The 21789-nt window shown below is 40.5% G+C and overlaps 1 protein-coding gene across 1 annotated transcript in view; it reads left to right on the top strand.

Annotated features, from left to right (window-relative positions):
- LOC128736612 (kazrin) overlaps positions 1 to 21789 on the top strand; it is a 205146-nt gene that overhangs the window by 81240 nt on the left and 102117 nt on the right. The window contains exon 3 of the mRNA XM_053831100.1: positions 2326 to 2490. Coding sequence (XP_053687075.1) covers positions 2377 to 2490 — 114 coding nt within the window. The 5' untranslated portion in view covers positions 2326 to 2376. The remainder of the gene's footprint in view (positions 1 to 2325; positions 2491 to 21789) is intronic.

The following is a 21789-nucleotide window of genomic DNA, read 5'->3' as shown; positions in this document are numbered from 1 at the left end:
CAGCAGAGCACACACTTTCATAGTCTCATAGTATAGCTTAAGTTAAACAGGTATCATTACGACTTAAAATTAATTTTAACTATAAAAATACAGCTGACAGCTATATATACAGAACTCGCAGATAAACTTTTCTTTACAAAATAGTCAACAGAGTGTGCTTGCGTATAAACATCTAATGCGCACCCTTTTGTTAAATATAGATTGAGGCGCTGGGGTTTTAACCAGTGTAGTGACACGCATAATAAATTTTCAATACACCGATTATGGACCACTTTTTTTCGGGCCCTGCCCCGGTTGCCATAGTGTTTTTGTGAGGTAGTCGCACTAGCTGTAGTTTATGTGGCACATGTATTAGTTTCAGCTTTGTACAAATCATGTCGCGAGCGACCTGTGATTCTTGTCACGACAGTATGACGACCTGTCAAGGCTAAAGCTAAAAATGGGCAAAATTGATAGTTTTTGACCGCCCAGTTAGCTTCGGGATACTACTCTGGCCTAACAAGCCAGTCCTTTTTGTGCGGTTTGAACTTGACATTGATGTAAGACTCATTCTCTCTTATATCCAGGGAAAGAAAGATACAAGCATAATTACCGCATAATTGTATTTAAGAATGTAAAAATCTGAATAATTCACTCCACTTCGCCGCCAAACAGCAATTTTCACACATTTTCCAGAATAATCATTTCATTGAGAAGCCCAAAAGAAATCTTTCGTAGTGAACAAAAAGCGGCTTTTATTTCAAATACACAACTTCTCAATGGTAGACACTTCCACATTACACAAAATTATCTTTCCGCACTTGAAAACTTAAGAATTCAATTTCACCATCTGCCACGACACACTTCAGTGAACCACTTTTCGCCGGAGGCGACAGAATTATTGTTCCACAAACAATGTACGAAGACATACACCAGTACGGGAATTGCTTCACATTCCGTATCATCCGCCACACTCCGCCGCCGTCAGGATTCTCCATTTTGCACCGTACTCATCCTCACTGCTAGCAGGTGATAGTCAAATTTTTCCACCAGGAAATATAATTTTCCTCCCTCCTCCCATTGCTACGGCATTCGGCGTTCCGCGCTCGCTACCGAGCCGACCGACCGGCCAGACAAGCAGACAGTTCGCTGTTCTGTTCCGGATTGCAATCACCGGAGAACCGGAGAATGCTAACAGGAGAACATTCCCGATCATAATGGCACACAACTCGGTCTCGGAATGACGACGATAATGTCAGTGTAGCTAGTGTAGTGTCGGTGTCGAAGCGGCGGAGCAGTCATCCAGTAACAACAGGAACGAACAGCTACAGGGATACAGACGACTTTCACTCGTGCGTTTACTGCCAACAGAAAACACTCCTGGCTTGGCCTAGCTGCAGCAGGAATGAATGGGAAAATTTTCTGTTAGGGTAGGGACAAATAAGGTTTTGATGCGATAAAATTCGATTTAATTTGAGTCCTTACTGAAAATGATGCCTACAATTCGTTTTGGATTGCAACTTTAACAAGAGTTTGACAGAATTTTGTTTGAATACTTAAAGAGTTGCCTTCGGAGAACCACCATAAGTATTCTATCATTATGTAAACGCATGAAGCAATGAAAAATTTTGTGCAAATCTACTCATCCCCGTCAACTTCGAGGATATTGAATGTAAAATTATACCTATTCAGATGCTACACAGTCGGATACAACTCACTGCTAGACAAACTGACTGCATACTGGGCCGAGCAGCCAAGCACAGAATTGTGTTCTCCTCCAAAAAAAAGGAGGATGTGATTTTTCAGACCGACCGCCCGGAATTGTCGAGAGCTCTGAATTATGCAAACAATTGTCCGAGCCCCGTATGATGATGACGATCCTCTCGGCAGGGCACTTGACTAGATTGTGAAACTACACACTGTATAGTGTCGTCCTCGTCGTCGTCGTCGGTGCGTCTGGCCCAACCCGGTCGACTGGTGTCGGAATTGAATAAAATGACATTCTTCAGTCGCATATATTCATGTATCTCCACATGTGCATATGTTTGTCAATCGTAATGCAGCAGCAGGTTTTATATTCAAGGACAGACAGTGAAGCATTGTGTGCTATGAATTCCGATTCAGCAGGCAGAAGATGTCTAAGATTGTTCGCCGCAGAGCATCGCATGAATTCCGTTCAACTGACAGCTGCGTTTGTTGGAATTTAGTTTGATGTCTATCATTCCAGTAATAATTGGTCGCCATGGCTCAGAACTATGTCTCATTATTCTTGTAGTGTGTTATAAATATTCAAGTTTGCCGATTCTCGTCAACTTTTCAAATAACTTTACTATCTTTTCTTTTCAGCTTCTAAAAAAGATGATTCGACACTAGGCTTGGTTAGATTCTCAATCTTCTATGACAATGCAGCTCAACGGCACGGTACCAATGGCAGCTGCCACCGAACCTCCCGAACCGCCACCCCGGAATCCCGATAAGATAAATGCGTCACTCAAACAGCTAGCGGATGCGGTAAGTTTAAACTCACATATCAGAACAGCGGAACGCTGCACTGCAATTTACCCGGCAACTGAGAGCTCCTGTCCGTCAGAAATGCCATCCCAGAGTAACACACCCGTGGGCCATCGAATCTGCAACGAATGTAATCGATTTCCACGTAGTCTCTATGGAGACGTCAATTTTCCAACCATTTACCGGACCGAGATTTACGATGCTGTGTGCTTGTGTGCGTGTGAAAGCACCTGCCGCTTTCCATTTTGTGCACAACGCTTCCACACACAACATTGGAACCCCATTCGGGGTGAATGTGAGCACTGTTTGCACCGTCGCCTTCGGGGACGACCGACAACCGGAGAATAATCGAATCAAAATCCCATTCATTCACTTTGTGTCCCTCCCGCGCAACTTACCACTCACCACGTTCTGAAAAGCCTTTCATTGTCAATCACTACTACCTACTACCTGATGATGATGATGATGATGATGATGACGGCGGCAATCAGGCCTTCTCGCGTTCACTCCTGCTGACGGTTACGGATGCAGCACACGGTAAAATCGAATTGTGCTCCCAGTCAGTAGTAGTGCAGGGCCCAATTTATTCCTCCCGGAACGTTCCTATCTCGAATCGACTGCTAGCTAACGATGAACTTGCACGACGGTCGGCAGGCAGTGTGTCCTTTCGGGCGGCAAACGAATGTAGGGCAGTGCTCGTGTTCTAGCAAAATAAATCTTTGCTTCCTCTGCTGCTGCTGCAGGTGGAGCAGCAGAAACTTTTCCTATGCGCATGCAACCTTGCAAAATAATGCTGACCCCATGAATGTTGTTTAACTGGAGCAAAATGCTGCCTGCCATCCGGAGGAAATAAATCAACGCTAACGATTTGTCGGAGAATGCCGCAAACAGAGGCGATTAGGTTCTCTTTTTTTCCTGCTGCTCTGCAGAAACCCATGCATGATATTCTACTTTTTATGGGCTGCTATTAGATGTTTCGGATGCAGAGATTTTTAAGTTCAGGATCGTTCATTTCTCAGATACCGCTGCTGAAAATCTAAATAACCATAATGACTTCCGAGTGTACGATAGGAAGTTTAAAAAGTATGCTTTCTTACTTATTCTTTTAAAAATAAAATAAAAAATCTTTTTATTGCAATAGTTGAAGCGAGACAGGTGCCAATCGGGGATGACTTGGTTTATGCACCTTGTTACCCTGATCGGCGTCGCAAACCAGATCTCCTTAGGCTCCAGAAGGCCCTTTTTGAGATACTGCAGTCTGCGTTCTATTAGTGCTCCAAAATTGCAAAGCAAGTGTTCCGATGTTAAATATCATCTTGTACGAAATCGAGATTCCGAAGATGATATTTACTCGGACAATGTCCAGTCACAAGCAGACATTGGGAGTAGCACTTTTCTCTTACTGTGTAGCACGAATTCTGCTGAGACTGCACATTATATTTTAAAGTGATTAGTAGGCGAATATTTCTGCAAGCAAGAGATTCTTGCGTGCTGTGCTTTTCAAGCCAAGGGCTGACTGAAAGCTGCACAGTCACATCCAAGTGCACATGCTACAGAAATGTCTCTGAGCACGTCACTCCTAATGCACAGTGTTTGTATCTACAACAATTTCCGTGGATACCATATATTGTGTACAATATATTAATAATTCAGAATTGAAAAGATGTCTGATAAGCGACGAAGGCCGAGGCTCGCGGCTGAGCTATTTTCGGTAAATCAGACGGATAAAACCGCGAAATGTATTCAATGCGGGAAAATTGTAACTTCAATACGTAATTTTACGTTTACTCGGCATTACATTGCGGTGCACAAAGAAAAGGCATTCGAGTTGGGCTTATTACCGGATGAAAGCGAAGAACCACCGGAGAAAATTGGGAAAGTGGCTATCCGGATGTGCCGATCTACTTATGCCAAATCTTTGGTGGAGTTGGTGACTGTGAATGGATTACCTCTGCAAGTCCTAAATTACTCCGCGTTCAGGAAGTTAGTGGACCCTATTGAAGCTGGATTAAATTCAAAATTCAATGAAGCAACTGAAGCTTTAAATTCGCGCTCCATCAAGCCGCTCATATACAAATCATCGCTAAGAGTCAAAGAACGAATAATCTCGGAAATAGAAGGAAAACTTGTGTGCCTAATGCTAGACATTTGTACGAGACTTGATAGGGATATGTTGGGCATTAGTATACAATTTGTGGATGGCAAGGAGATAAAAGTTAGATTCCTGGCTATTATTGAATTAAAGGCTCGGCACACTGCAGAACATATAAAAACGTTGACCGTTAAAACATTATCGAAATTCAAAATAGATATAACTTCAGTTTATGCAGTTACAACGGATAATGGTTCAAACATGCTTGCCATGTCTAGGCTGTTGGAACAAGAGCAATATAGTTCACTGTATACTGAAGAAAATAGCAGGTACGCATTAATGAGCTCATTTTTGATAATATACCTACATACAATTTGGAAATTATCAGTTCCAGCCAAGTAATTGAACACACCGATGTTTCTACTGACACCGACGATTCAGACGATGAGGATGTTGTAGATAATAGTACTATGGATATGGAAGAAGATGACCCTCGTTTAAAAACTATTTTTCCCACACTGGCCCGTATTAGATGTGCTTCCCACACAGTTGCATTGGCCGTAAGCGATACGTTGAAGCAAGTGCAGCTCAAAAAGCATTTAAAACAAATTAAAGTGTTTGTTAAAACGCTTAGGAAAACGCCCTACAAAAATGCTTTTAAATTAAGCAAAAAATCGAAACCAAGGCTGAGTTGTGAAACGAGGTGGAACTCAGAGTATGATATGGCAGTGTCATTAAGAAAAGAAAAAGAGTTCATAATCGGGATTACTAAGGATGATAAGGATGTTGCGTTGAAGGATGAAACCTGGAAATTTATAGATGATTTTGTAGAAGGTTTTGAGCCAGTTGCTCAATTGACCATTTCGCTACAATCATCTCAGATCACGTTAGGAGATTTTTACCTCATGTGGGTTCGATGCAAGCTTTTGCTCGAGAGGAATCCGAATCCAATTGCAATTATACTCCAAGGTAAAATGATCCACCGGGAGGCTGCGTTAACTGAAAACAAGGCATTCTTGAGTGCAATCTTTGTCGATCAACGAATCAATTACCGTAACAGCCCTTTGATAACCGATGAACAACGAACAGAAGCATTAGTAAGTATTATTATATCGACGACTTAAGTTAAAGTAAGAATAATTGATGAATTACCGTTACAGGAGCATTTAAAACTGACATGGGAAAACATCCAAAGAATTGCGCGGTGCAGCATTGCTGTGGGTGTTAGCGGTGAACAAAGCAACGAGTTGTCATATAGGAGCGATGATGTTTTGGAAAATTTTTTACAGTCACACGAGGCTAATTTCCAATTCGTTTCCAACAATGCTCTATTTGATGAATTGGAAGATCTGTCTCGTTCATCAAGGTTAAAACTTGAGAGCGGTCAGTCAATTTTAGACCACTGGTATAGCTTGAAATCTTCCAAGCTCGACATGTACAGGTTAGTCTGTGTTGTGCTCTCCACACCGGTAACTCAAGTCCCCGTAGAACGGGCTTTCAGTAGCTTAGCCTTAACGCTTACCAAGCAAAGGTCACGATTGGGAGAAGGAACACTGGAGGATATTCTGTTTGTGCGACTGAACGCAGATCTTTTTAAACATATACAAATTTAAGTTATTAGGATTAGTTTCATTATTGTTTTAGTTTCATTATTTGTTAGTTTTAGTGTTTGTTTATTCGCTTCAATTTTCATTTTTTGTTGCTTACAAAAATTAGTTATTTTGTTATCTCACAATAAATACTTTGTAAATCCACATCACTTATGCATTTTTCTATAATCAACAAAGTTCAGCGGAGGAAGGAGCTGACAAAGGGAGTAGACACATTCAAATGAAGTAAATGTTTCTTGGATTATAACAATTTTCGTTACAATAACCGATGTACAAGTGAAACAGAACAAAGGAACCCCGAGTAAAATCTGGGAATCAGTTGGTACAATATTTTGATCGCCAGACCTTTTGACATGTTGCTCGTCAATTGTACATAGTTTAATCAATATCATAACAACTTTAATTGGTGATAGGGCTATATTTCGTCCATATATTCCAAAGCATGCATTCAAAATACACAACTAGTATTATCCATGAGTAACGTATTTCCAAAAAGATTCGGCTTCAGAAAATTTAGAGAGGGATACTGTTTACGGAGAGGAATCGTCAAACGAAAGTCAAGCTGAAACGGAGTTTCTTGCAGTGGATTCGCAGTAGACAAAATCACTATGTGTTGCGTTAACTGACTATACACCAAAATTCCGATAGCTGTTACTTACAGTTTCAAAGCTGCAAATTTATTAAAGTTTATATTTAGGATTAATACACTTATATGAATAGTCACATTTCAGTGTAGCTATAAAGAATTCTGACGACAATCAATATATATTGGCGTTGCTGGTGCGCAATCGATAAATCTAGGTTATAATTGCTGTTAGTTATAATAGGTATAAGCTTACAAATTCTTTAAATGAGGTGTTTTAAACAAATTTAATAAATGTAATAGACACTGTAAATGTGTTAAATTATTGACCAAACTCGCTCAACGGATAGACCTCACTATCCTCGAGCGTAACTAGGCGGAAATTCATTTTTATTTCCACTTTGAACGGTTGGTGTTCTTGCGCGATTTAGTCGAGGGAGTGCCCGGTAGCACCATTATTCGCTGACAACCCGGTGGTTGTCGTTACACAATGAACGAAAGAATTAAGGTCCTAACACCTTGCATTCGGATTAAATTACGCTGCGGAAAATTAACAGAAAAGCACAGAAAAATTAACTCGACTGGAATCCGCAAGGATAGCGTAGAAGAGGCAGACTCAGAGGCTCAAGGCGATGCAACTTAGCTAACGACATCCAGGCTGTAGACGAGAACCTGTCCTGGCGACAGGTAAAAGCCATGGCGGGTAACCGTCAAAAGTGGAGATCTCTGATTTCATCCCTTTGTTCTGCCTGACCAGCGGACATGGACACATACGTAAGGTAACAAATAAGATGAATTTGTTTGATTTGTGGTGCCTGTGTTGTGTAACTACCACTTCAGCTACAGAAAATTAAATGAAATTACTAACATTTGAAATTGGCGATATATTGTATAAGCCATAATAAGCACAGTGTATTGCACAGTGCTTATTAGGAGTCTTCAGAACACATTGCTTACTATGTGCAAGGGCTACTCAGCAGCATGCCCCTCAAAGTTGTTCACGTCTCTATGCATACACTTGCTCAGGCGCAAACGAAAGAGCGATAAGCAAGTTGCGTAGAAACACGTTTGTTTTCTACACGTCTCTGTGTTATTTGACAATGCCTGGTCACAAGAGATTCAGCAACTTTTGAGTAACCGTAATACTCGGCTTTATAATTTTTTTGATTGTTTGAGCAATTGTACGCCCATCTAATTGGCCGTAACTGTTTGGCTCTCCCAATGTTCCAGCTCATCCTTCAGTACGCGGTCAGAGATTAGACAGAAAGAATCTGGACCCGTGAATGGAGAGTTGGAGTCACATTCTCGTCTGTCGCCTCACTACGAGTGATGAGGATAGCCGAGCAACACGACTGAACTTCTGCAAGCGTATCATTCAGGTCCTGTTCCTCCCCTATTCTCAAGGCCGCCCCCTTCGTTTCTATGTTTTCCGGTAGATAGAGGCTGCTCAGTAAAAAATGCTCCACTGCATCAGTGACCGGTTTAATACAGCAAGGGTAGATTACTGTGGAAGGCGCCCTGGTACTCCACAGGCTCCGTTGCGGCTGAGTATTTATAGAACCCCCTCCAACATTCATCCCTTGGCACGGGTAGGGTAACACCTTGGATTAGGGGTTTATCCATTCAGGCCTTTACGTAACAGCCATGGATAACAGCTGTTAAAATCATCCTCCTTTTAGGGGCTTTAGACCTTCTGCTCTGGTTCTCAGTAGCTTCAGCTTCGTTCGAACATGCCTCTACATTTGTAGGGGGAGTTTATTTTTTGACTTATTGCGACCATAACAAAATATCCGAGAGAATAAATAATAAAATTTCAGCAGTTTCTGTTGTTTTGCAACATATGCGCATTAAATTTTATCGCACATATTGGTATGATAAATGGGTAAAACCAACGCACCATCCAAATTATGCAATTTTTGAAAACTAGTTGTTTGAACTTTGTGTCGACAAATTTATAAAGCATAAAGCTTGTCGCTCGCCAAAGAAGCTAAATCGTCGTTAAACTAAAGCTTAAACCAAACGTGGCTAACGTTTTTGTGTTAGTGCGTCAAACACTATACTGTGCATCTTATGTGTTCGTTAAAAATCTAAACGTTTATTTGAATATTGTATTCGTATTGGTAAAAAAAGCACGTGGACATAAACGTCTTTCTTAGACTTGATCCTTCTTTATCGACAGACTTCGCAGCCGGCTGTTAGAGTAGAGTTTTCTTTATCAAGGCATCCTGATTAATTCAAGATTTGCAGCAGCAAATCATAGGACCAATGGGATGGTAAATTAATTCGTTTGCATTGGAGGTTAGTTTTTGATTCTTGAACAGCTTTTCGTTTACTTACTTCACTCTAAGTTTATCGATGTAGCATAAGCTGAAAGCTCTTTAAAAGGTTCAATGATGTGGTAAAACTCTAACTCCCTGTTGCTGTTTTTGTTCGGAAATTGCTGCTTACTGCTGTGAGAAAAAAAATTTAAGTTTGCTATCAGATCATCCTGATCGACTTAGTTTATAGCGACCAAAATAAAATATCCGAAAGAATGAATAATAAATTTTCAGCGGTTTCCGTAATGGTGCAGCACATGCGCATTAAATTTTATAGTGCACATTGGTAAGTGGTTAAAATCACTTACTTACTTACTTAATCAGCTCCAGGCCGTGGTTTCCTCTGCTGTACGAAGAAGTGGTCTCCATTCTACTCGGTCCATGGCCGCAATTCGCCAGCCACGTCTTTGTATTTCTCTGCTGGTGTCGTTGTCTGCAGTAACCAGTGAGCCCAGATACACGAACTCTTCTACCACCTCGATTTCATCACCGTCTAAATGAATCCGGGGAGGGAGGTCAGCATTCACTTCTTTAGAACCTCTTCCTTTCATGTATTTTGTTTTCGATACATTAATGACAAGTCCTATCCGTTTGGCTTCAGCTTTCAGTCCGATGTACGTTTCCGCCATCTTCTCAAGGGTACGTGTAATGATGTCAACGTCGTCAGCGAAACCAAGAAGCTGGACGGACTTCGTGAATATCGTGCCACTCGTGTCTATACCCGCTCTTCTTATCACACCCTCCAAAGCGATGTTAAACAGCAAACATGAAAGCCCATCACCTTGCCGTAACCCTCTTCGAGATCCAAAGGGACTCGAGACTGCCCCTGATACTCGAACAACAAACATTACTCGATCCACCGTCGCCTTGACCAATCGCGTTAGTTTATCCGGAAATCAGTAGTAGTGCATAATCTGCCATAGCTCATCTCGATCGATCGTGTCGTACGCCGATTTGAAGTCGATGAATAAATGATGCGTGGGCACGTTGTATTCGCGACATTTCTGCAACACTTGCCGAAGCGCGAAAATCTGGTCCGTGGTGGCACGGGCACCCATGAATCCCGCTTGATATTGCCCCACGAACTCCTTTGCAAATGGTGATAGTCGTAAAATCAACGCACCATGGAAATTTTGTAATTTCGGGAAACTTGGTATTTTAACAAAATATTCTATTTCTTATTCTCAATTAGTAAAACTTAATTTTTAGTAAAATCATTCTAGGTGCTTCCTGTGACATGGAGCCCCGTCGATAGTAACTTTCATTCTGCAACTCACACTTTGCTTTAAAAATATTTTGGTTCCTGATTAAAGTGTATTAGAATATGGCAATAAAGCCTCGCATAAAAAATATTTTCGGTGTTGAACTCCAATATGCTCCCAAAAAGCACGAATAAATCGGTTTGGTCAGGGTGTTATCATATGAATAGCACAATAAAACTAACAAATTTATGGAGATTTGACAGGCAACCGCAATAAGAACAATTTTGTATAGGTACTCCGTATTGTATTGCTACGCCCCGCTTATAGGAAGTTTATAAGAGACGTGCCGTAGGCAACTATTTTTATCATCGTGATATAAGCAACCACAATTTACTTTATTAACAGTTTTATGACAGACTAGCAGACGTAACACTGAAGCATAGTTTTATCGCTAACGAAAACGATTATTTCAAATTTGCGCTCTAGCCTCTAGCCAAGACTCAAACAACAGTTCCTGTGCTAGAACGTAGTTCGCCTGTGCTGGCGCTGCTATCAGATAAAATACGAGTGAATTTATGGTATAGCAAAATTTATAGCAAGCCATCTTGCATTGCACGAAAACTACACCAGGTGCTGCTAGTGTGTTTTGCGTGATTTAGAATAATCATTTGCACGACGTTTTGCTAGAAAATTTGTTCAAAGTGTTACATCTGTTAGTCTGTGCAGAATTGTTACTTGGGCAATACACTCAAAAAAATCAGCATGTCAAGTTTACGTGAAAACATAGGTAATTCTCATCCATCACACTTTTCATGTAACATTCACATGAATTGTTGGTAACTCGCACTCATACTAACCAGTTTACGTGCGATCCCGGTAAGTTGTATTAATTTTCCCATTAACTAGGGTCTTTTTCTAATTCCCGTCGTAATAAGGAAATCCATTCTAATTTTCATCACTTGCTAGATGGATTTAATGAATACTCCAAAAGTTCTTGTGCTGATTTGACTAAAACAAACTTCCCTTCCGATCCATGAACTTTGAAATCACTGAAAAGCGACTATTAAAGCATATTTTTGAAATTACGCAACTGACTTCATTGCTAAAATTCGTCGTACCGTTTTAAAATCCGTCCATCAAAATTTTTCATCGTCCAAACTAAAAATCACAACAATGGTTACGAAGCTAACGCGCATGTATTTGTGTAGGACGGCATGACAAATGTTATTCTACAAAATTTCTGTAGGTCAGGCAAGTTTTTCTGGCTGTAGAATAACGACAATGCCTTGCGTGAGTTATTTTCATTTATGAATGACGGGAATTAAAACGATTAGTCGACATTGTCTTCTTCGTCGCACGAAAAAACGTAGGAAATTTGGCTGGTAGCACTTCTTTAATGATAAAAAGCATTTAAATAGGTCTCAGCTCACTTTGATTGATCGCGTATGATAGAAAACTAACTAAAATAGTAGGGAATAACTAGTTTTGCATTGTGTGTCATAAAAATGCTGATATTTTTAATAATTTGTGTTGGATAGGACGGGAATAGGCAATTACGACGATGTAGCAACATACCCTAGTACATGAAGCTCACGTAAGTTGCTGTACAGAAGTTTACATGATTTTTCACGTGGATGCGACGTGCCGATTTTTTTGAGTGTAGCACATCATTACCACAACACAAAACATTCTCATTTCACTACTCTTTCCTTGACATGGTAACATGCGCATACACATATAGAATCATATTTCAATCGAACACTAATAGCTGTAGTGCTTGTTATCTACATAGATTTCAGATTTATTTGGGTTTAATCGTCGTGAAGGATCTTTGATCTGTTGGGACAAGGAAATTTTATCACATTTTCTGGCGCACTGCCCTAACACAGACATCAAATTGATCTAGGTTTAATTGTTGTACGTAATAAATCTTCGACCTATTGGGACGAGGGAAGTTTGTCACTTTTCTAGCGTACTTTCCTAGCAGAGACATCGAATTGATCTAGGTTAAAGTCATGAAGAATCTTCGACCTGTTGGGACGAGAAGGAAATTTACTTTTATTTTTATGAAATGAGATGAGATTTTTGAAGTAATTAAATGTTTAATAAAATCGATCGGTCCTGCGCAGTCGTTCTCCATTGTCTCAACCCCAGCTGAAAGTGCATTGTTCTCGACAGTGCACATTCATCGGGTGCCCCGAGGTCTACGGCCACTTCCTTGTTTTCTGCTGAGAATAGTTTGGGCCTGCCATATTGTACTACCTTCACTATATCAACTTGAATGTTTGAATACTTAATACAGCTCATGGTTCAGCTTTAGTTCAGCAGTAGTTAGAGGTACCAGTTTTGTGCGAATTTGCGCACAACGGGACTTCAACTGACTACGTAATCACTTGCCAATGTATATAAATTTCTTCACTATTTCATATCGTTCCCCATCCAGCTCCACCATTGCACAAACACCATTTGGACTTCCACTTGGCTGGCAGGAAACAGCAACCAGGCCTTAATGGTAAGTCCCAATATCGCTGCTTCCCATTTAGAAGGCCAAAGGCCACTCCTCTACGGTTCACGCCGTTGATCTCATCCTCTTCCGCAAAACCAAGAAGCTTGAGAGATTTCATGATGACGGTCTCGTTCCTTTCGACGTTTGTTTTCTGTATTGCACCTTCAAAAGCAATGTTGAATAGCAGGCTAGAGAGTGCATCCCCTTGCTTCAGTCCATTCAATGTCACTGAGGACTCACCCGCTATTCTGACGCATAATTTTGATCCATCCAGCGTCGAACGAATCAGCTTCACTAGTTTCGTCGAAAAGTCCTGTTCTAGCATTATCTGCCCCAGCTCATTTCGTTTGACTGGATCGTACGCCGTCTTAAAGTCTACCGACAGATGATGAGTCTGCACAACAACTTGGGTCTCGCAAATGAACGACTCCATTAATGGTCTCAGCCTGCAGAACATGATATGGGAGAGCAACTTACAAGCAGAATTGAACAATGTAATGTAGTTTTTACACTGGAGTATATGTCCTTTTCCTAATATGGGATGGGGTAAATGAGGCTATGCAACCCCTTCGGCGGTGTACTTACAAATGAGTAAACAATCTTTCTAGATTGAAATGAAGTCATTAGTTTATTGGTACAACAACTAGAGGCGCTGCAATAACTGGAAAGAACCGGCCAAATGCTAACTGGAACAGACATTAGTCGGAATATAAGACTAAATATAAATGTATGAACATACTAAACCGGAAACTCGGGGCCTGCCACAAAAGACGATCATTAAGACTGTCACAGTGGCCTTTTAGCCCAATGCCCTTCTGGCATACAAAAAAAACCGGAAACTGACAAACAATAGATTCGAACTCCGCCTTCGTTTAGCTAATATTTTTAGTCAAATATCAAGATTTTTCAGTTCATTTTTCGCATTAGGCATTTACATTTCTGGAAGAAAAGTATAACAGTTTGAACGCGTGTCGATATACAAAAAACAATTTATTCATTTATTTGGAGCAGGGAAAAACCCATTTGAGTAAACCGGGTCATTGCATCAAATCTATACCTATAAAAATGGGTTTCTGTCTGTCTGTCCGTATGTTCCTTATAGAATCGAAAACTACTGAACCGATCGGCGTAAAAATTAGCATGTACGGGTTTTTGGGGCCAGGGAAGGTTCTTATGATGGTTAGAGACACCTCCCTCCACTAAGAGGGGGGGCTCCCATACAAATCTATACCTATAAAAATGGATTTCTGTCTGTCTGCCCGTATGTTTCTTATAGAATCGAAAACTACTGAAGCTATCGGCGTGAAAATTTGCATATAGGGGTTTTTGGGACCAGGGAAGGTTCTTATGATGGTTAGAGACCCCTCCCCCCACTAAAAGGGAGGGGGGGGGGGCTCCCATACAAATGAAACACAAATTTCTGCATAACTCGAGAATTAATCAAGCGAATGGAACAAAATTTGACATGTGGGTGTTTCTGCAGGCAATTTTTTTTCTATGGTGAATTGAAGCCCCTCCCTCTTTAGGAGGGGAATTATGACCCCTCTCTTCTTTAAGAGGGGGGGCTTCTAGGCAAATGAAATACAAATTTCCCCTTAACTCGAGAACTAATCAAGCAAAGGGAACCAATTTTGGCATGTGGGGGATTTGGAAGCAGAATGTTTTTATGATGGTTTGAGATCCCTAACCCCTGTGGTAGGGGGATAAGGACTCCCATACAAATAAAACAAAAATTTTTGCGTAACTCAAAAACTAATCGAACTCGAGAAATTTTAGACGCTTTCATAAAACATTAGTCAATAACAAGACCACCAAAAACTATCAATAGTAACATTAGATGATTCAGCTCGAGACGGCCACAGGCCACGAGTGTTGCTGGCGACCTATCGTCGGAAGCGCCGGTCACTACTTGGGGGGGAGGGGCATAGAGAGCACCTCTATCTAGGTTTATTTAGTTTCCTAGATCTACTGACCTCTATTACTTTCCTTTAGTTGGGTCAGCCCTGCGAAATGGTATTTCTACGAAAAGATTTTCCTTGAAATGGTACATCCCGCGTAAGGTTATTCGTGAAATGGTATTCTGCGAAACTCTATATTCTGCGTTATGGTCAACCGAGAATTGGTGTTCCGCAAAATGGTATTCGGCGAAATGGTTTGTAATGATGGCGAACATTTAAATACTATCCGCTTTATTTTATCAGGCTAAGCAATGAGGGGAGTTGTTTTCTACTTTACTGTGAGAAAAATTTGTATATTAAAACACCCATGAACTCCTCAGAAACTTGCAAAACTCGAGATTGTGACAAAGGTCATCCGAGATTCACGATTTATGTACAACACAGTTTAATTTGTGGCAATACCAAGTTTGTCGGGTCAGCTAGTATAAAATATTTATTCCAATGAATTCCATCCCCCCCCCCCCGGCACCCCATCCTGGTCGTCTGATTTATTGAATTCAAAAAGTCTTTCCTACAAATTTTTAGGATATGCTCGAAATAACAACACTTCTTGCGTCGGACGTCTAGCGCTGAATTTGCCACTAAAAACAGAATAAAACGGTTGTAGTGATTGTAGTTTTTCTCAGAGCGTCTCCGCACCAGGATGGCTTTGTTTCGCTCTAATAGAGTCTGCTGTAAAACAACAACACAGCACCTGATCGGATAGAGATAAAGCGCTGTTACTGACGCTGACACAAGTGCTCGCTTGACTAGAAGCTAGTAAACATCCGTTATCCGTGTACATTTTGCGGTCTACTGCTTACCGTACAGATTTTCCAACAACACATAATGCCGGCCCCCCCGTTGTAGTTTCATCCTTCATCTATTACTACAGTAGGCCTTCAGTAGCATGCCTGCAGTCACCCAACTCGGTTTTTGTTGGAATAATAATAACACAGGAGGTGGCCTAAACCTCAATCGAATCATCGAGGCAACACTGCCACTTTCCTTCATAAACAAATGTCAGGATATTGCGTCAACGGTTGAGCAAACTAGGTCAACTGCAACATCGATTACCGGCTTGAGAGACAGAGAGGTGGTCACTTGTGTTAGCCATGATTCACAGATAACAGCCTTTCAGGAGCAGCGTCCGGACAGCGGAACTTCGGTGCTGCTGCCGGTAGGGACCGCCCGTACACAAAAGGCTAATGGATGGACTAAACTTTCAATCTCGCATTAGGAGGACTGATTACTGCGGGCATTATACTGCGCGTTTTTTGTTTTTTTTTTCTCTCGTATAACCCACGATTATACTACGCTGCTACCATTATAGAGGGTTCATTAGTTTCCGCTCTGGCGGCCGGTGAGGGACCCGGACCCTTCATTTCGTTACGCCAGGGCCAGCAGATCTGCCGTGTGACAAGCTAATTAATGCTAATTTCGTTCCATTTGAGGGGGTAATTATTGTCGGCTGAGATCCTGCCGAACTGCCGAACCGCCGAACCGAAAGTAAGCGATGCGTGAAGCGGTAAGCGTAAATCAATCCTTTCCTTCAGTTTAAAGGGATATGGGTCGCTAGAGCTGGCAATATTAATGATTTTGACGTCAGTTGCGGATAAGTTCTGCCTTTCAATTAAAAGTTTTAATGTTCGTTCTGTCAACGTTGAAGGATAGTAAAAATTAATCAAGTGCAGCAATTTATCCAGTATTTTGAAAGCACAAGAACGAACAGGCGAAAGTCGGCAACACTGTGCACGCAGATTCTTCCGTATTCTGTGCCTTACATCCGGTTAACGGAAGTGGCAACTTTCCAAATAGAAGAGCTCATTATAACAATCGTCTACCTTTTTGTGTCATTCTCAGTGTACGCTCTGTTGTCAAGGAGGACGGATCCTCCCAGCCGAGAAGTTCCATCCGAAAGAATACCTTCGCAAAAACAAACAGGGATTATGACTTTCCCGAAGGTACTTCACAGTTTGAGCACGTGCGTGGTGTTTTCTCTTTCTAGCGAGGACCGAGCTAATGTAACTATGGTCTCACATTTCTCGCCGTACTTCCAAGGCGTCTCAATTATATGGCAGATCCTGTAGTTCTACATTTAGCACCGTTCTTGTAGTTACCTCAAATGAGAGAATTTACATATAAATTAAATCGTTTCGCTGTCACTGCACCGACGGAAGTGTTCCATGTGCCGGTGAGTGAGTGTGTGTGTGTGTCACCCGGCGAAGGATGGCAGCTTTTCGTGCTCATCCAACCGAAGACGCCAGACTACACAAGGTTGAATCTAATTTACTCGACCATGCTTTCATGTTCAGTATGAAAGCAAATGGAACAGGATGGTTCCGGGCGCAAGTAGGATCGAAGATTCATGTAGTGTTTGCATCGGGTAATATAATTTAACAGCAGAATGTTATGCGTTATGTCTTCGATGTAGGCATCGCGTAGTAAAGTCTTATTGATTCGTTAAACAAACGGCAGATGCAGTCGTTTATCACACTGTTTATAGTAGAATACATTTTACTGAATCGTGGCACGGTCATCGTTTTTGCCTTATGAGCTGCGTTCTATAGTGAAAGTAATTGCATTCCGACTGCACTTTTATTGTTTCTCGTTTGCTTTACTGCATTTCAGGCTTTTTTTCTGAGAACGAATAAAAGCTGCTCATTTGATTCTGCTAGGAAATTCTCTAAATAAGATTATGATGATTATTTTGAAAGTCACATTTTTATGCATATTGTGCAACATTATCTAACAGTTTTTTCTGTCAGTTAAGTATTTGCATATGCACAGCTTTACATGCAATTGAATGACACACCCGGAAAAGCTCCCAAGGCGTCAATGCTCAAGGCAGCAATTGAACAGCAGATGCGTTGCCGTATGGCAATACGCCAATGTTCAGTGGTGCAATTGCAACGATTTATGTTCGCTTTATGCAAAGAAACATATTGCTGGCTAGAGATATGTACATACCTACTCGTGAAATTTGGATTGAAATTGGATGCTGTTCAAATTAATTGCGATAAAATTTATACATGTTTAAGGGCAGTTGCAATGGAAAATGGTGGGGATTTATCCATAAATTACATTGACAAAATTAAATGGTATTTTACATCTGCTTTTCCACTGTGTATATTGGCGTGGACATTGCCTCATCCTCTACTCATCTTCACTTGTTGGTGTTCTTGGAAATAAAGCTTACAAATTCTGTATTATTATTCTTTTAACTCGCAAAAAAATGAACATTTTCAAGATCCGTCATGCGTTGTCGTATCTCTAATACTAAAGAAAATCGATTTGGATTCAACGAGACTAATTGTAAAACCCAAGCAACCAAAAGTTCGAATTTCACTTAAGGAACAAACTTGGAAGTTTATATTTGGTTCAAATTTAGTTCCGCAGAACTTTCTTGCTGAACAACCAGGCACTACATTTGTAAACCAAACTACATTCTCAATAAAGTACTGATATCTGCAGCAACTTTAAAGTTCAACATGCAACTTGAAAGTATCTAAAAGTTCGGATAATGGTGTCTAGGGAAGGTTAACAAGTTTTATGTCTATGTCTAGTTAACCGAACTTCAAAGTTGCCTTGAGTTCGCTGCATAGAGCGCCAATAATTGGGTACCGTTCCTTCAATGCTTTTCTCTACTTTACCCACCTCGTTCCACATGACAGCGCTGTCATCAATTATAGCCCTGGCGCAAATAAGGGTTTCATTTTTGCACTGTCAATAGGCCATATCGGGATAACATAGAATTCAGCATGAAGAAAGGGTGGTGAGGGGCCTGAGAATAAACCCATTCTAAAGTCACTTTGATATCGAATGGCCTAACTCTACTAAGATTTGAACCCATGATCATCCGCTTGTCAAAGCAGACTCGGTAACCTTGCGGCTACAGAGCCCTCCAGGATGTGTAGTAATAACTGTTAGTGTTTTTTGGACGTGTTTAATTAAAAATGGGTTGATCACAGATGTGTCTGCATATTTTTCGTTTAGAGTGCATTCAAATGTCAACACAGATTGCAAGTTTATTTTACATTTTCATTCGTTTAGGATTCGTGGTAATCATCTATGTAAAAAGGAAACTTACGATAAATCTGCTTTGGAAAATTTTTCGACCGTGTGATATTTTAAAGAAGCTGAAGCCACTCGGAATAAACGAAAAATTTATCTTTCGTCTCATCAATGAGGAGTGGGTTGTTTTTCCAAAAATTTGAAGATTCGATTGCTGTTCGTCGATACTGGTGTTAAAACCAACACCAAATATTACAACTATAATGTTTTAACGAACCATTTGCTTCTCATGGTCCAGCCCCCCCCCCCCCCCCCCCCCAACCACTACAAGAATGCACCATACTGCTTCCACCGAGATTCAGCACCGTCTCACCAGGCAAAAGCTACACATTCTTGGTGTGACGCAATTTTCCGGATTTTATTTCTTCGAAAGAGTGGCCTGCCACTTCGCTTGATTTGAATCCTCTCGACCTCTATGCATGGGGTTATATGCCAGGAAAACTAGGTATCAAACTAGTATCAAAGGATTAACTGTGGATATTTTCAAGTAACGTCTGGCCAACATTTCAGATGAAATGCCTCAGGATATCGTGCGTAGCAGCTTTAACGTTTTTCAATAACGATTGCGACCCGTAATTAAAGCAAAGGGAAAATGATTTGAATTTGGCTATAATTTATGACAAATGTTATAGATAAATTTTACACGAACTACACTCAAAATGAAAATTTATGCAAATGTCTTATTTTTGAGACCATTTTTGAGATAGATAAGTATCTCGCTTACGACTTGCAATGACTACGAACTCGGTAACAGACACTGATGAAACCTGCAAGCCGTAGGCGAAATACGTATCTATCGTGAATAGATATTAATAGTGGAATGTAATTTGGAAAATATTTTCTTCTTTTGTTTAATTTTGGATAAGAGTTCAATACCGAAAACATTCTTTTATGCTAGGCCATATTATCGTATTCCAGTATTTTTTAGCCCGCAAGTGTGCTTTGCAGAAAGAAAGTTATTGTTAAGTAATTATCGGTTCTCATCTCACAGGAAGCTACTAAAAAGACTTTGCTAGTCATTGAGATTGACTAATTGAATATATTTATTTTGTTAAAACTACTGCTTTTCAAAAATTCCAAAATTTTCATTGGCGCGTTGATTTTATTCACCTATTATTCTAATATGTACGATAAAATTTAATGCGCATATGCTGTACAGTTGCGGATACTTCTGAAATTTTAGTGATTATTCTTTCAGATATTTTGTTATAGTCATTATAAACCAAATCGATTAGGAAGTAGTCCTAACTAATAACCTTACGTTAAAAGAGCTTATAAAGACCTTCTGAAGAGCGGGCATTTGGCAGTCTAATGGTTTCATATTTGCTGTCAGAAGGTTGTGGGAATCTTTAAGTATTTCTAATAGTTTTATAAACTTGGTGTTGAAAACCGTTGAAAAGATAATGTAACTTCAATTGTAACTCCAATTGTCCCGCTCAGAGGTTGAGAACTATCGAGGAATAACTATCTGGGCGGCCATACCGAAGCTCTTTGAACAAATAGTTTATGACTGTTCGGAGGAAGGAACCAATTAGTTTCCTGGTGTTCGAAGGAAGGTTCCATTCCTATGGAATACCCAAGCAGCAATGTGAGTTTTATTGTACTCTTATGGTGGTCTTCTAGACCAATTTTGGTCTTAAATGCCATCATAAGAGTGTAATAAAACCTAAATTGTTACTTGGGTAGACATGCCATATGCTGGTAGAGTTTGCAATACTTCGCACGCTTAACAAGGGGGTTGTGGAGTCTCTCTTTGTCCAGTCCCTCTGTGGTTCAAAAGATCAATACTACCGGCGAGCCCCATGTGCTGATGGGAGGAGTGGGTTCGAATCCGGTTGTAATACTCCGATTATAGCTTGGTTCGCTCCATGGAATCCCCCAGCTTGGATAAAAGATTGTGGTATACAACTTCTTAAGCGTTGCGTTATATGACTCTCCCTTACCCCTTACCCCAGGAGCTTAAGGATAGGACCTTACCTTAAGCTCCTATAAGATCTGTAAAATTGCTTTGTCTAATTTAGTTCGAAAACAGACACTGAGGAAGCCTGCAAGTCGTAGGCGAAATACGTAGCTGTCAAGAATAAAATATACATAGTAGAATTTAATTGGATAAGTTTTCTTTTCATTTAATTTCCAGGTACTCAATTATACCAATTGGTGTATTTCCTGGTAAAGCCGCGTGGAAGCGCTAGGTAGGGGCTTGGGACGGCTAGAGCTATGTTGGACGCTTCTTCCTAGTTGCCTTTTGCCTTTCATAACTCAAGCACAGACAACACATACATATACGAATTAGCTACTGCACGGAAAAGCAATCTTCAAACGTGGAAGTGGAATGATGTAAAAAAGAGCAAATAAGCATTACTTGCCACTCTTCCTGTAACACACTGCCGTCAGGGTTGCCAATAGGTCTTTACGTTATCTGGCTAATACGAAAAATGTCTAGCCGAAATTATTTGGTGATTTGATCTGAAAGACAGTTAGTTTTATAGAAAATCTAGAGCACTGAATACAAATCAGATTGGATAGCATCAAAACAATGAGCTTGTCTAAGTTTGGATCACAAATGTACGCTAAGTGCTAGTACGCACAAATGTACTCTTTAATGAAGTGCTCTTTGAGTTCTCTAGAGGAATCATTTGAATTTTCCTGAAAGCTCTCTTGAAAAAATATCTGAAGAATTATTTGAAGTTTTCATTTGACAACGCATGCATCACAGAATGGCTACTGTAAATCATTTTTCGTGTCTTGTCGGTTACATCTCGGGAATTAGGAGGCAGTCCGAATAAAAACAGCGATCTTTATTTTTGATCATTGTCCGCACCCATACGTACCCGTATATACCCTAATGCACAGTTATTTGCACTTTGGTAAAACCTAAACAAGCGACGCACAGTGGTCCAAAAGGGCGAAAAGCGGAACTTTTTTCCTAGTTTCTTTTGCTTTTATTTTATCATTTATGATCCATGATCTTCAGCAC

Source organism: Sabethes cyaneus, chromosome 2, assembly GCF_943734655.1.
Source record: "Sabethes cyaneus chromosome 2, idSabCyanKW18_F2, whole genome shotgun sequence".
NCBI lineage: Eukaryota > Metazoa > Arthropoda > Insecta > Diptera > Culicidae > Sabethes > Sabethes cyaneus.
Note: the sequence above shows the minus strand (reverse complement) of the source record. Positions and strands in the feature narration are given on the sequence as shown.